We start from the raw sequence: 13,279 nt of genomic DNA, 5'->3' as shown, positions 1-13,279 counted from the left end.
GCGCCGCCGGGCCGGGGAGGGCCGGGGCGAGGCTCGGGGGGGCCGGCGGGGCTCGGCGGGGGCCCGGGCGCCATGAGCCTGGTGATCCGCAACGCGCAGCGCGCCGTGGCCGTGCGCCGGGCCCCGCTGCGCCGCGCCGTGTGCGCCCTGCGGGCCGCGCTGGGCGCCTCCCGCTTCGACGTGGCGCTGGTGTGCGCCGGCAACGGGCTGATGCGGCGGCTGAACGGCGCCTACCGGCAGCGCCCGGAGCCCACCGACGTGCTCTCCTTCCCCGTCCACCGGGTGGCGGCGGGCGAGCTGCCGCGGCCGCGCTGCCGCCACGAGTACGACCTGGGGGACATCTTCCTGGGGGTGGAGTACATCGAGCAGCAGTGCCGCCGCGACGGGGGCGACTTCGAGAGCGTCCTGACGGTGAGCCCCGGCCGTGGCCGTGCGGGCAGCCGCCTCCTCCTGCCGCCCCTCGGGGGGGTGCTCGCCGGGAGCCCTTCGCGTTGGCCTTCTGGAGCACCGTGCTTCGGCGGCAGCTCGCGGTGGTGTTTTTCTGAGGTGGAGAATGATAGCATTTTGCTCGGAGGGGGGCGTGATTTGAAACAAAACTACGTGCAAGTGCTTCCAGGTGCCTGCTGCTCCGTTAGAAGGACAGAAGACTGCCTGAACCCATCGCCTCCCTCAGGGTTTCAGTTCAGTGTTCACAGGATCACAGAGTTGTAGGGGTTGGAAGGGACCTCGAGAGATCACCGGGTCCAACCCCCCTGCCAAAGCAGGTTCCCTAGAGCAGGCTGCCCAGGTAGGCGTCCAGGCGGGCCTTGAATATCTCCAGAGGAGACTCCACAACCTCCCTGGGCAGCCTGTACCAGTGCTCCGTCACCCTCACCGTGAAGAAGTTCTTTAGGTTTGGGAGTTAGATTTGTAACATCTACCCTTTGTTCTTGCACAGGTGACCGCAGCCCACGGATTGTGTCACTTGCTCGGCTACCAGCACAACACAAAGTCGGAGTGGCAACAGGTACCTTTGCACGGGGAGGATGCATGGTGCCCAAACGCTGTCAGGTCTTGCACCATAACAAAACTGAAAGGATTTCCCTTTCTCATATCTCCTGTGAGGGAGTGACCCCCAAGCCCTGCCCGTCATGGACGGCTCTGCAGAGCTTTGGTCTACATTGGTGCAGTCGTGCTGGTTGTCACACAGGTGTTGAGGCACTGCGAGTAGAGCTGTAGAGCCACCACTCTGCTGTTCAGCCCTGGTTACTCAGCAGCCAATTTCTCCCCTGTGCTCTCCTCCCGCAGATGTACCAGAAGGAGGAGGAGATCCTGGAGAAGCTGAACCAGCTCACAGGCGCCAGCCTCCGGCCCCTGACCGCAGGCCTCTTCTGAGGGGCTGGGGCTGTCGCTCCTCTGCCCGCACCCTAAGGGGCCGGGCTGCTGCAGGGGCCACCCCGGACGTGTCGCAGTGATGGCAGCGCACGACCACGGCCTCCTGCTGCTGCTGCTGCTTGGCCTGGCTGCGCTGGCCCACCTGCCTCCCACTGCTGCCCAGCCGCCACCTGCTGCCCTCCGTGCTGGCCACACTGTCACCTCGCTGCCCGCCGCTGCTGCTGCGCCACGCACCCGGTGAGGAGCAGTCCGTCGTCCCCGGTCCGCCCTCTGAGGCAGTGCCTGCCACCCTGGCCCAGCCAGAGCTGTCCCTTGGGTCGGGGCCCCCTCCCTCACTGTCTCTGCTCGTCCTGTGAAGCTATCAGAGGTGTGATAGTGCCCAGGGGGTACCCTGGGTCCCCCTCTGCAGCAGCTGGCAGCACCTCTTGGAGATGGGCTCCTGGGCACATAAAAGGCCTTCTTCACCCTATGGTTTTGTTTGGGTCGTGTCTGGAAGATCGTGCTGTCATAGCTGTCCTGCTCTGGATGCTGCCTGGGGTGTCAGCCCTTCTGGCTGCCGGCCCCAAGAGCTGTCTGTCTGTCTTTCCTGTGACAAGTGACAGCCTTTCTCCCTTGTCCCATCTGAACAGGTCCTCCCATGTCAGCATTCGAGTCACAGGAATTAGCCTGAGTGATGTGTCCGTTGTTTCATTGCCCTCGTCACACACAACATCGCTCTCAGGGTGTGCAAGACACTCAGGGTGTTCGCTTCACGTCCTCTCTGAATCCTCCCTTGCCACAGGAGAGGCCCGTGACACAAGCTGCCGTGCTAACTGTCAGGAGGACCTCAACAAGAGGAGAGCCAGACGGGCATCGTGCCTGCTCTGCTGGGGCATGTCATGGGGCCCTCTGCCCATGCAGCACATGCTGCTCGGCCTTCTCCTTCTTCCACTCCCTTCCATCTCCTGAATATCACAAACTCATGAAAGAGGAAGAATTTCCCACCCATTAGTCGTGCCACATGATTGCCTGAAGTTATGATGTTGTTTTGTTCTCTCCAGATACCTTTTGTATGACGTAAATCCTCCTGAAGGGTTCAACCTTCGCAGAGATGTCTATATTCGTATCGCTTCACTTCTAAAGACTTTGCTGAAAAGTGAAAATTGGGTGTTAGTTCTGCCTCCTTGGGGACGTCTTTATCACTGGCAGAGCCCAGACATTCTTCAGGTTCGAATCCCTTGGTCTGAGTTTTTTGATATCCCAAGCCTCAATAGGAACATCCCTGTCATTGAATATGAGCAATTCCTTGCAGGTAAAGTATGGAATAATACAATCCACAATTTACTAAACATTTAAGGTGTTTTCTTCACAGGTTTATTCTTACATGTGCTTTTATCCTTATACGTGTGAAATAAAATATGTTAAAGGTGGCAGGAGGAGGAATGGTAATGAATCATGCTGAGTGACAAACCACTGGGGAAAAAATAACCTAATTATTTGGCAGATCACTTGACTCACCATTTAGCACTTTTGTTCCCTCGACTTCCTATGGGCCCTTGAGAGGTGCCCATAAAAAGTCAGATAGTTCTGCATAATTTTGGCCATAGTAACAACCCTACAAGGAGAGAGAGGCCGCCTGCGAAATACAAAGAAGCCACCTTTTTCTGGAGATGGTTGGACAGTAAAAGCTGTAAAGTAGGATCTTCAGGGAAATGACTTTTCAGCATCGATGCTACATATACCCAAATACATTTCCCCTGCTTTTTGTGTACAAAATGGTTGGTAGGAGAAAGACTTTCCCTAAGAGCATGGAAGCAATGAGTTTGCTTCCTTAAGGATTTAATGCCACATATAGTTAACCACCAAATGCCAAAATCTGCAAGTGTCACAAACGTCTTCAGCAAAGGAAATAAAAACCACCAAATGTCATACCTCTGCAAAGCTCTCTGAAGGGATCCTTATCCACCACCTTTCAGGGCAAAGAATTTGGAAACCCTGAAATGTAGGGGAAGAAGGGTAAGAGGGGCACGTATGCATCATTCTCCTGGAGGCGCTTTTCCTGTAGCAGCTACCCATGGCATCAAAAACCTCTGTGCTTCATCTGATTATGAAGAGAATCAAACTCAAACCTTACATGAATCAAAAGTAAAAATAATCTAGTGATAGAAAACAGAGGCGCAAAGAAAGCACGTGGAGGAATGTGAACAAAGGCAGGAGGACTTGTTTTTGTTCTACAGAAGGTGTGTTTTAACCAGCTTTTAAAGTTACACTTTGTCGGTGATTCATTTCTACTGGCACAATAAGTCACACATAGCTATGTACCAGTAACAGGTTGCCACATCCCCTTTCCTTTCCTTTTTTATAGGGAAACGTGAGGGAGAGACTAGTGTCATGTTAGCATTTCCAGTATATTTTTAATGATGAATAATGCTACTTTGTACCTTTTATCATGTGTTTTTTCATGCTTGTAAATACTTTGTTTTGCCTCCTGCTTAGAGTCAGGTGGGCCCTTTATTGAACAGATTTACGTCCTGCAAAGCTACGCAGAAGGATGGAAAGAAGGAACATGGGAGGAAAAAATAGATGAGAGGCCTTGCATTGATCAGCTTATGTATTCCAAAGACAAGTATGAGTACTACAGGTAACATCTAGCAGCCTTTTCAGGTTTTTTTCTTGTATTTATGAAAAAATTGCCCACTTTAATGGAATAGACTTGTGTGGTTATTGTAGTGTTGTCTGTGAATCTCTGGGTGCTTGGAGTTAATTTTGTTTTTAAAACCCCATTAATATCAAAATGTCATAGTGTTACTAGGAAATCTAATTTTAGGAAGTCATAATTTCATACAAAAACACTATAAAGGAGCTGTGGGGTTTATTTACCTTATATATCACCTTTCTAGGGTGTACTGCTGATTTGTTTCATTATATGTATGGCATTAATTTAAAGTACAAGCCTGTGAAACAAAGCCTTTTTTTTCTGTTTCAGGGGATGGTTCTGGGGTTATGAAGAAACACGGGGCCTAAATGTGTCTTGCTTGTCTGTCCAAGGATCTGCCTCTATTGTGGCTCCCATCCTTTTGAAAAATACCTCAGCACAGTGAGTTGCTTTCTGTTACTATATATTGTTGTATCGCATGCCCACAAGCCCATTGTCAGGTGGGAAGAACAAGAACTTACGGACTGTGTCCACTGTTGTGGCATTTCATCACTGAGTTACAGTGGTCCATTAAAATCGTTACAAAAGGAATTTGCACTCTAAAAGACACATAACTGTATGTTATGTTAAATGTTGAAGTGCTAACAACTAAGAAGAAATACCCTTGAGCTCTTCTTAATTCTTCTTTGTTCAGGTAGCTAAATGTACTTGTTACCCTGTGTTTAGCTCTTCTTCCTTTATGCTTCGATGCTGTGTCAAGAGGCAGCGAACAGAGCAGAATCAGTGTTTCCCAAGTCCTCATCTCAGATCATGAGGTGGTGCAGTGCCTGGTCTCATGTGATATCCATTCTCTGTAGTATAAGCTGGGTTTATAGAAAGCAAGCAGCATGTTTTGTCTTTCTCCTCTGAGGTGCAGAGATGCCTCTAGAATGATCACAGGAAAGGGAAGCTCCTACATGAAGCATGCTTATGTTGTCCCAGTAGCAGAGCATTTTCAGTCAGTTGTGATCCTATAAGAAATTACAGCAAATAAAAGCTACTGGGATTCGGGGGAGAACAGGAAAAGGAAATCATCGCTGTCTATGAATACATCAGGGGAATAAATCCGTAGGAGAAACACAAACTGTAAACTGAAGTGTAGTTTTGTCATGAGGGCAAGTACAGCCAAAAATATAACATCGATACAGATTAATTGGAAATGTTACGAAGGTTCTCAGCAGAGCAGAGGTTGCCCTGTCCCAGGTGCGTGTTCTCTAATTCAGAGGTCCATATTCTCCAATTTATTTTACGTAAGCATTCATTAATTCTGTTTTTTGTAATAACTTGCTACTAAGTTTGTCCAGTACTGACATCAATTTTACTGCTGTGTTGCATCCCAGAACTCACCAACATGTGTTTTTAGAAGATTGACGTCAGATTGGCCACGTTGCAATCCTCTGATACTGAGGCAGTTGAAGCGAGAAGTTGGATACTAGAGTTAGTGGCACTGTTGCTTCGAGTTATTTTACAACTGTTGGGTGAATGCTTCCTGGTTTGGCCATTTGTTAATTCACTTTGTCTCACTGTCTCGTAGGCACAGGACCTATGGGCACTCAGTTTGACACATCCTTTAATGAGTTTTCTGTGAAAAGTAGTTTTGGCATGCGAATTTTTCCAGTTACTCCACCTACCAGATGGCTCCAAAAAAATTACATTCTCTGTTTCTGTCAAGACATTGTCATCTCTAAATGCTTGTTAAGCTTTTAATTTCCTTTTTCTTTGTATTGGAAGGAAGACTTGACATTAGACTGAAGTTCTTCATGGAATTTGTGAGCCTTTCAGTTTTCTTCACTTGGACGCAACTTCCTTATTTTTGCATAGGCCCCCTTTTTGAACTTGCATGCAGCTGTGGTAGCTTTACTTCAGCCATTGTCGATCCTGTAGGATGTTGGAGATGAGTACATTATGGTCACTGTCACAGACCAGCTCTTCCACTGTGAGGTTTTGGTCCACGTCCATGTCTTATTGCTGCTCGAGACTATGTCAGGAGCCCTGCACAGTTGGTTCATGGTACTGCCTTTGGCAACATGTGAAACTGTAGTCTGTGCCCTGTATGACACTTGCCCAGACTATCTGAGGGTAGTTGGAGTCTACTGTGGCTATGCACTATAGTCTCTCTGATCTCCCATATTGCTCTTTTGGCCAGACAGTCAATTGTATGGGTCTAACACTGTATTATCATGCTTCAGGTCTAGTCACTTAGAGGAATCCTGCTGATAAATTTAGATTATTAATCTGATTCACCTCCAAGTTTCCTGTTAAATGCAGTGCTTCTTCTCCACCAGCACAGTCTAGTCTATTTTCCAGATTTTTTTGTAGCCTTATGTGCAAGTGCCTAGCTGATTTGCAACAGTGTTAATCTAAAGTCAATGAGTTATTTGCTTCCTCTCATTTTAGTAGAAGAAAATCCAGATAATGACATTGTGACCCCCTTCTGCAGAATCATTTCTTTCTGTTTGCTCATATTCAGTGTGCTCAGAGCACAAACCAAGCCTACATCCCATATATTCCCATATAGATCCCATATATTTGAGCATCCAAGCTCAAAGCTCTCAAAATCATCTTTGCTTCTTAGAACTTGGACAGTGCAGTTAAGTTTCCAGTACATGAATTGACTGCGAAAAGCATAGGCTGCTTTCATATCAGTGAAAAAATTTTCGTTTAAAATTTCTGCTTGCTTGTTAACATGTTTTTCTGTTGTCTATATGTTCTTTGATCCGTTGTTTTACTGTAGGGTATTTTATTCCACGCATAGAAACACCTCTTTTGTGCGTGGGTGGGAACACCTCAGGTGCTTTTGGGCTAAACATCATCTTACAAGTCACACTCCCTGTTGGCAGTCTTACTTCCCCCATAGCTGCTACTCTGAGGACTACGTGTGGGATCGTTATTGCTTGTTTGTGTTTAAACATCCCATTGAAGAGTAACATTTCTAAAGGAAGAGAGCAGCAATACACAGTGGCATTACTGCATTCTCTCCTCAGCAGGCTCTGGGTCACAATTTGCATTATACGCTGTAGATTGGCACCCTGTCACTCATTCCCATTGCACTGTTTCCAAATAGATCGTGGTCTGTGCTTTATCCTAGCAGCTGTATAAAGAAACATCATAACATGAATTCTGTTCTTCAGGAAACTACATTCAGTTTTACAATTTTTAATAGGTCAGTGATGTTAGACAGAGCTGAAAACCTTCTTCATGACCACTATGGAGGGAAAGATTATTGGAACGTGAGTATTCTCCAGTTAGCTTCTCTAAATTTTCTATTCAGTTTTGATAAAAATTCAGTAACCAGTATGTGCTTCTGTTTTGCCTTGGTTTTATTCTCTTGAAAGTAACTTGTGTCTTATGTTTCAGCAGTGTAGCTGCTGTGGATTAATGTAACTGATAGTGCTCAATACTGTTATAGCTCTGTCTCTCTCTTTCTTTGATGGCAATATTTCTACAGGTGTAGAATTTTATGACTATGTTAGAGGTTAGAGCCATAGGAAAATAGAACATCATTTGGGGTGCTTGATATGGTTAAAATTTCTAAGAGGAAGTGACTCTCATGATATTAAGAAACAAATTACATAGACCTCAGTCCTGTAAGATATAAATATCTGTCTGTTTGCTTGATATATGGCATATTTTTCAGAAATGGACCAAACAGTAGTTTAATAATTACAAATTTTCCATAGATAATGACTTTCCAAACAGAGAAATGTGACTCATGTATCATTTCTGAGCATGACACGTAGTCCTGTAAAAGCAGAAATGAAATCCATATGGATCCATAATACACATTTCTTAACAGTGGCACTTTAAACATCGCCTCAGCAATTAAAATTTGTCTCAAAAATATTTATAACATTCTGGAAAATATTCTTTTTTCTTGTATTTTAACTTCAACTCCCTGCGTGATTCTGTTTATTTTTGAAGATACTGACAGTGATTTTTTTTTTTCCAAAACTTAGAATCACAAAAAAATTTAGTCTGGGAGGTACCCAGTTGGCCCTGCCTTGAAGGCTGCACTCCAGCACTAGATTCAGGGAGCAGAAGCAAAATGTGTAGGTAGTTGGAAAGAACAACACCATCACACGTGCAAATTTGAAACAAATACTTTAACGAACTAGCCAGATACAGAAAGCATCCACTTTAGAAAGTGTGTCAGTGGAGGCTCACACATTCATCTGTGTTCTCTTTTACATACACTGTTGCAGAATGAGTATTCATCCAGAACAGCTGCTGTCAGAGGAGAGTTTTCTGCCCAAGAACAACCTGGCTTGGCATACTGCATGGGTGCTAAACATGACATGGCAATTACACAGTCCATGAAGATGAAGTTTAGAGTTGTCTGACATGGGTATAGAGTTAAAGATGTTTGTTCTCCCCGGCGAACTGCACTACCATGGGTTGCTTATACACATTTCTGCTGCCTCAGGGTATAGTGTCTTCATCACATCTTGGATAAAGCACCTGATGTCTTTACTCAGCAGGTTCATATTGTGTTGGCATATTACTTTTTGTAGTAACGGAGGGAAAAAGTCGGTCCCTGAACTGCAGCATGAGTATTCTGCAGCAGACAGCATGTACATCCTCCCTTAATATGAACGTTTTGCTAGAGGATTTAGGATGAGATTAGAAAGGCAGTGCTGATCTCTTTAAAGATGCTAGAAGAGTATCTTGAACGCTCTGTGTATGTGAAGCTATCTCCATTTATTTATTTTTAGCTCTCCCTTTTTCTGACTCAGCATCTGCTCTTATTCCAACAGACCCGTCGAAGTATGGTGTTTGCTAAACACCTGCGTGTAGTGGGAGATGAGTTTAGAAACAAGTATCTTCAATCTACAGATGAGGCAGACAGGACTCATTACAATGAGGACTGGACACAGATGAAGGTAAAATCCTAACAGTTTCCCATAACAAATGTAATAAGTCGTTTTTATTTGCCATGCACTGCAGGGATTATTGACAGATATGCACAAACCTAGCTCTCCCTGCTCAGAGCATGGTGGACATGCATGTTCCTACTCTCTTTTCTTCTCCGTGTGTGACATGAGTTACTGGAATCTGTTGAGAATTGGCTGACTGGCCTGGGTGCCAAATTTCTGTTACCCTCTTTTCACTATCCTTAGATTTCTTCTTGTGTTCAGCATCATCTGTGGGTGTAAAGTTCAGCTGCAAACTTCCGGTTGTGGATTTGGTCAAGGAGAGCAATTTTTCCTTTCAAAGATTTTGCACCATAATTTGTCTTGTGTGATGCAGGCCACCCAAGGTCAAAATGCTGCAATAAGTGTCCCAAAATACTGCTGAATACTGAATTACTTATAGTAATTCAGACATTATATATCCATATTCCCAGGCCTTTTCAGTGTGAATGAGTAGTGGCACTCTTAAGTATTGAAGGGTATTGATCTTTCTCTCTTAGGTCAAGATGGGCACAGCTCTAGGTGGTCCATACCTTGGGGTTCATCTCAGAAGGAAAGACTTCATCTGGGGTCACAGAGAAGATGTGCCTTCGCTGCAAGGAGCAGTAAAGAAAATCCGCAGCCTCTTGGAAGCATATAAACTTGAAAAAGTTTTCATAGCCACTGATGCTGTTGAGGAAGGTAGGCAAATTATAGTCTGTTTGGGATTGATAACTTTTTGAGAATGAGTGTAGTAATTACCAATTTGTTTTTGTAAATGATTAGAAGTTCACATCTCCATTATTGAACAGGATTGGGCAACTAGCTGTTTCCTTCCAACATGAGTAGTTGGCATCAAACCGTTTGTTCGGCATTTCCCATAGGGGCTTTGGCAGTCTCTGCAATGGGAGATTGGGAATTGAATAAAGCAACGTCATCTTTGCTGTTCCTCCTCTTCTTTCTTCCATCCCACCTTTTTTTCTTTGCATTTCAGAGAGTTGTGCATACAGCTGGGAAGGGGCTTCTGAAACTTCACACCCAGCTTCCCACTTGGCTGTCCTCAACATCAGACTGGGGCAGCCCTGGCTGTGTGTGGCCAAGGCTTAGACCCCCCCCGAGGGTGGGCCTGCCCCTGGGCCTTATCCTGTGCTTGCACCTCCTTTACAGTAGTATCTAGGGATCTGTTTCAATACATGATGAGAGAATACCCCTGCAGGGGATTTTATCTGTGAACTAATCTTAAGTTTGGTGTTATTACAGGCCTCTTGATACAGCTGCCCTGTAGGAGCAGACAGTGAGACTAGTAGCTGTGTCCATTCTACCTCACGCAGGTTTCCTCATCCTGTGAGATTTGCCCCCCTCAGCAGCATGTTTCTGCCCCACTGACTCCAGCCCCTGCCTACAGTACTGTGATGCTTGGCAAACATATTGTACAGTGTGTAGGTAGATTTTCGTTTTGCTTGCTTTGTAACTGTTCACCCAGGGTTTCTTTAAAGACTAAAATTTTATGACAGCAGCAAGTTGTGCTTTCTGATACAAATTTTCGGTTTTTGCTTCTTCAGAGATTGAATTGCTCAAAAAACTGCTGCCTGAGATGGTGAGGTTTGAACCTAGTTGGAAGGAGCTAGAACTCTACAAAGATGGGGGGATGGCTGTGATTGACCAGTGGATCTGTGCACATGCAAGGTAGTGAATTTGCCTTTTCTTTGAGGAGCCAAATTTTACTGTCATAAACCTGAATATTATTTTTGACACAGATATAGTTGTCTACAAATCTCTTATTTAAATTTTATTTAAATTAATTGGACTGAAATCAATTACGTGTATTTTAAAAATTAGGCACCTTCACAAACCCTTTCTCATTTTTTCACAGGTATTTTATAGGCACCTCAGTTTCAACATTTTCCTTCCGGATCCATGAAGAAAGGGAGATCTTGGGATTTGATCCAAAAACAACTTACAACCGGTTTTGCGGTGAAAAAGAGAAAAACTGTGAGCAGCCAACTCACTGGAAAATTGTGTACTGATATATAGAGAAATCCAAGGACTTTAATACTCTGGTGAGCTCAAGAGAATGAGGAAAGACTACAGGGAAATACATGCCTTTTACCAAACTACAACTCAGTCCTCTCCCCTCTTCTCTGTGTTTACTTGACATCTGCGTTTTGAAGCACAAGCAATATTCATCCTTTTATCCAGACACTGATGTGAGCAAGGAAAATGAAGTCAGCCTGGGATTCAGTTCTCAGCATAACTGTGATTACAGATGATACCATGCACTACAATTAAGATTTGAAAGGCAGAACTTTGTGCTGAAGCTGAGTAATGAATCAAGTCAAAGTTCTCTTCGGAGTTCTTAGGGAAGGAGAGGATCAAAGCTTAACTTCTATACATGTAACACAGCTGTGGTCCATACTCCATTTCTGTCTTTACCTGATTGGTTTTTGTTCAGTGTTTGCCTCTCTGCAAGAAGTATAGCTCATTTTTGTAAGCTGCACTGTGTGAGTTGCAGATTGTGCATAAACTCTGCAGTTCCTTAGGAAAATCTTCCCTTTTCAACTAGTAAGTTGTGAATATTCAAATTGTCTGATGCAGTCAATGCTCAGTAAAAAGAAGAGGGTGTGATACTTCTGTGTGAGCGCTATGCTGCGAGAAGCATAGCTTCACATAGCAGTCTCAGTGGGTCTGTGCTGAGAGAGGCACAAAGACTGGTTTTGGAGGGTGGTAAAATAAGTGTTGTTTCTTATGCTTTTTCTTCGCAGAGGAAGCTTTTCCGTACTGTCCTCTTAAGGGTGTATTCAGTTGGACTGATGCAAATGTCAGTACCTTTTGGGCATCACTCAGCTAAGTGACCATGATACTTTGCCAGGGAACATGCTAAAAGACCTTTCAAGTTTCCGTATCGGTTAAATAGATCATCCCAGTAGTTCATCAAATGAATGTTCTGAGTTTCTGCTTTCAGTTTTCAGAAGGGAGCAAATTGAAGAAAATTAAAAACAACAAAGGCCACTGGGCCACAAAATAATGTGTGTAAGCTGAGCAGTTAGGTACCTTGCAGGTGATAGTGCACTCCAGTGGAGACAGCTGGCTGGTAGTACATTGGAAGAGCACTGTGCTACACCAGAGGGAAAGTGCAGCTCCTTTTTGAGTAATGCTTTTTAGGTAGAAATTCTAGTTTTTGCAGTCTCCTGCCATTCAGATTTGACTGCTAGGAAGTATTCTCCATTTTGTGCTTCAGATGGGTATTTTGCCCTGCAGATGCACATGGCTCTGCAAAACAGGAGAAACTTTTTTTCAAAAGTGGACCTGGAGAGAGGTTTCAAGAGGTGAGTCAGATGTTTTTCCTAAATTCAGTTTTACTAGGTTACCTCCCTGTTAGTAGACCCTTCACTTTCTTTTTCCCTAGCTTGAGCAGGAGCACAGATATAACCCTCCTGCACTGTGCTTTGGATGTTTCATAGATGCTTCCAGACAATGAGGTTGTTTCTTCTGTGCAACTGCAGTGAAAACTGTGAAGACTTCTCAGACAGTAGTAGCAACAGATATCCTGTTCTTACCAGCTGTTTATTTATCTCCTTGTTGCAGCTGAGTCTCTCTGGTGACAAAGTGGGGAACCCAATTAAAATCAGTGCCTTTGCCCACCAAGTCAAATGTTCTCGTTTAGCCTGTTTGCCATATAAAGCAATGGTAACATCTTACATCTAAGGAGTACCTCCGTTCATTGAGGAAAAAATAAAAAGCTTTCTAGCATTTTATGTATCTTCTCCGTGCTTCTTACTGCTTTCTAACTGTGCATTGTACTGTCTCATGATCTGGCTACTTAGCATTGGACTCTGTAATATAGGAGAAACTTGGATAAATCTTGCAAAAGTGTGGCCAGCGTTGGCCTTCTCAGTACTGGGAGACTGCATCTAGTAAATCTCAGTGGTTCCCACGAGAGAGTTATTGACAAAAAGGAGGGAGTCCAGAGGAAAGGCGCTAAAATGGTTGGTGGCTGGAGTACTTGGCATATGGGGAGAGGAGAAGGGAGCTGGGCTTTTTCAGCGTGGAGAAGGTGAAAGAGGGAACTGTTGGCTTTCACTGGATAATGGCAGATTGCAGACGATACCAAGTTGGGGGAAGTGTCAATCTGCCGGAGGGTAGAGGAGGCCCCGCAGAGGGACCTGGACGGGATGGGTTGATGGGCAGAGGCCAGTGGGGTGAGGTTCAACATGGCTAAGTGCTGGGTCCTGCACTTTGGCCACAACAACCCCATGCAGCGCTACAGGCTTGGGGCAGAGTGGCTCAAAAGCTGTGCAGAGGAAAAGGACCTGGGAGTGTTGATCGATGCTCGGCTGAACAT

The 13,279-nt window shown here is 45.1% G+C and overlaps 1 protein-coding gene across 1 annotated transcript; it reads left to right on the top strand.

Moving 5' to 3' along the window:
* The first annotated feature begins 25 nt into the window (after nucleotides 1-25).
* On the top strand, nucleotides 26-12,692 carry POFUT2 (protein O-fucosyltransferase 2). Its single transcript, XM_083841143.1, is given in 12 exon segments — nucleotides 26-411; nucleotides 938-1,006; nucleotides 1,254-1,395; nucleotides 1,398-1,611; nucleotides 2,415-2,665; nucleotides 3,850-3,994; nucleotides 4,340-4,450; nucleotides 7,212-7,278; nucleotides 8,803-8,928; nucleotides 9,459-9,639; nucleotides 10,500-10,623; nucleotides 10,811-12,692. Coding segments are annotated over 12 exon segments (1,923 nt in total). The 5' UTR covers nucleotides 26-72; the 3' UTR covers nucleotides 10,965-12,692.
* The last annotated feature ends 587 nt before the right edge of the window (nucleotides 12,693-13,279 follow it).

The sequence above is a fragment of the Anser anser genome (genome assembly GCF_964211835.1).
Source record: "Anser anser genome assembly, chromosome: 6".
NCBI classification, from domain to species: Eukaryota; Metazoa; Chordata; class Aves; order Anseriformes; family Anatidae; genus Anser; species Anser anser.
This window is presented reverse-complemented; position numbering and strand designations above follow the sequence as displayed.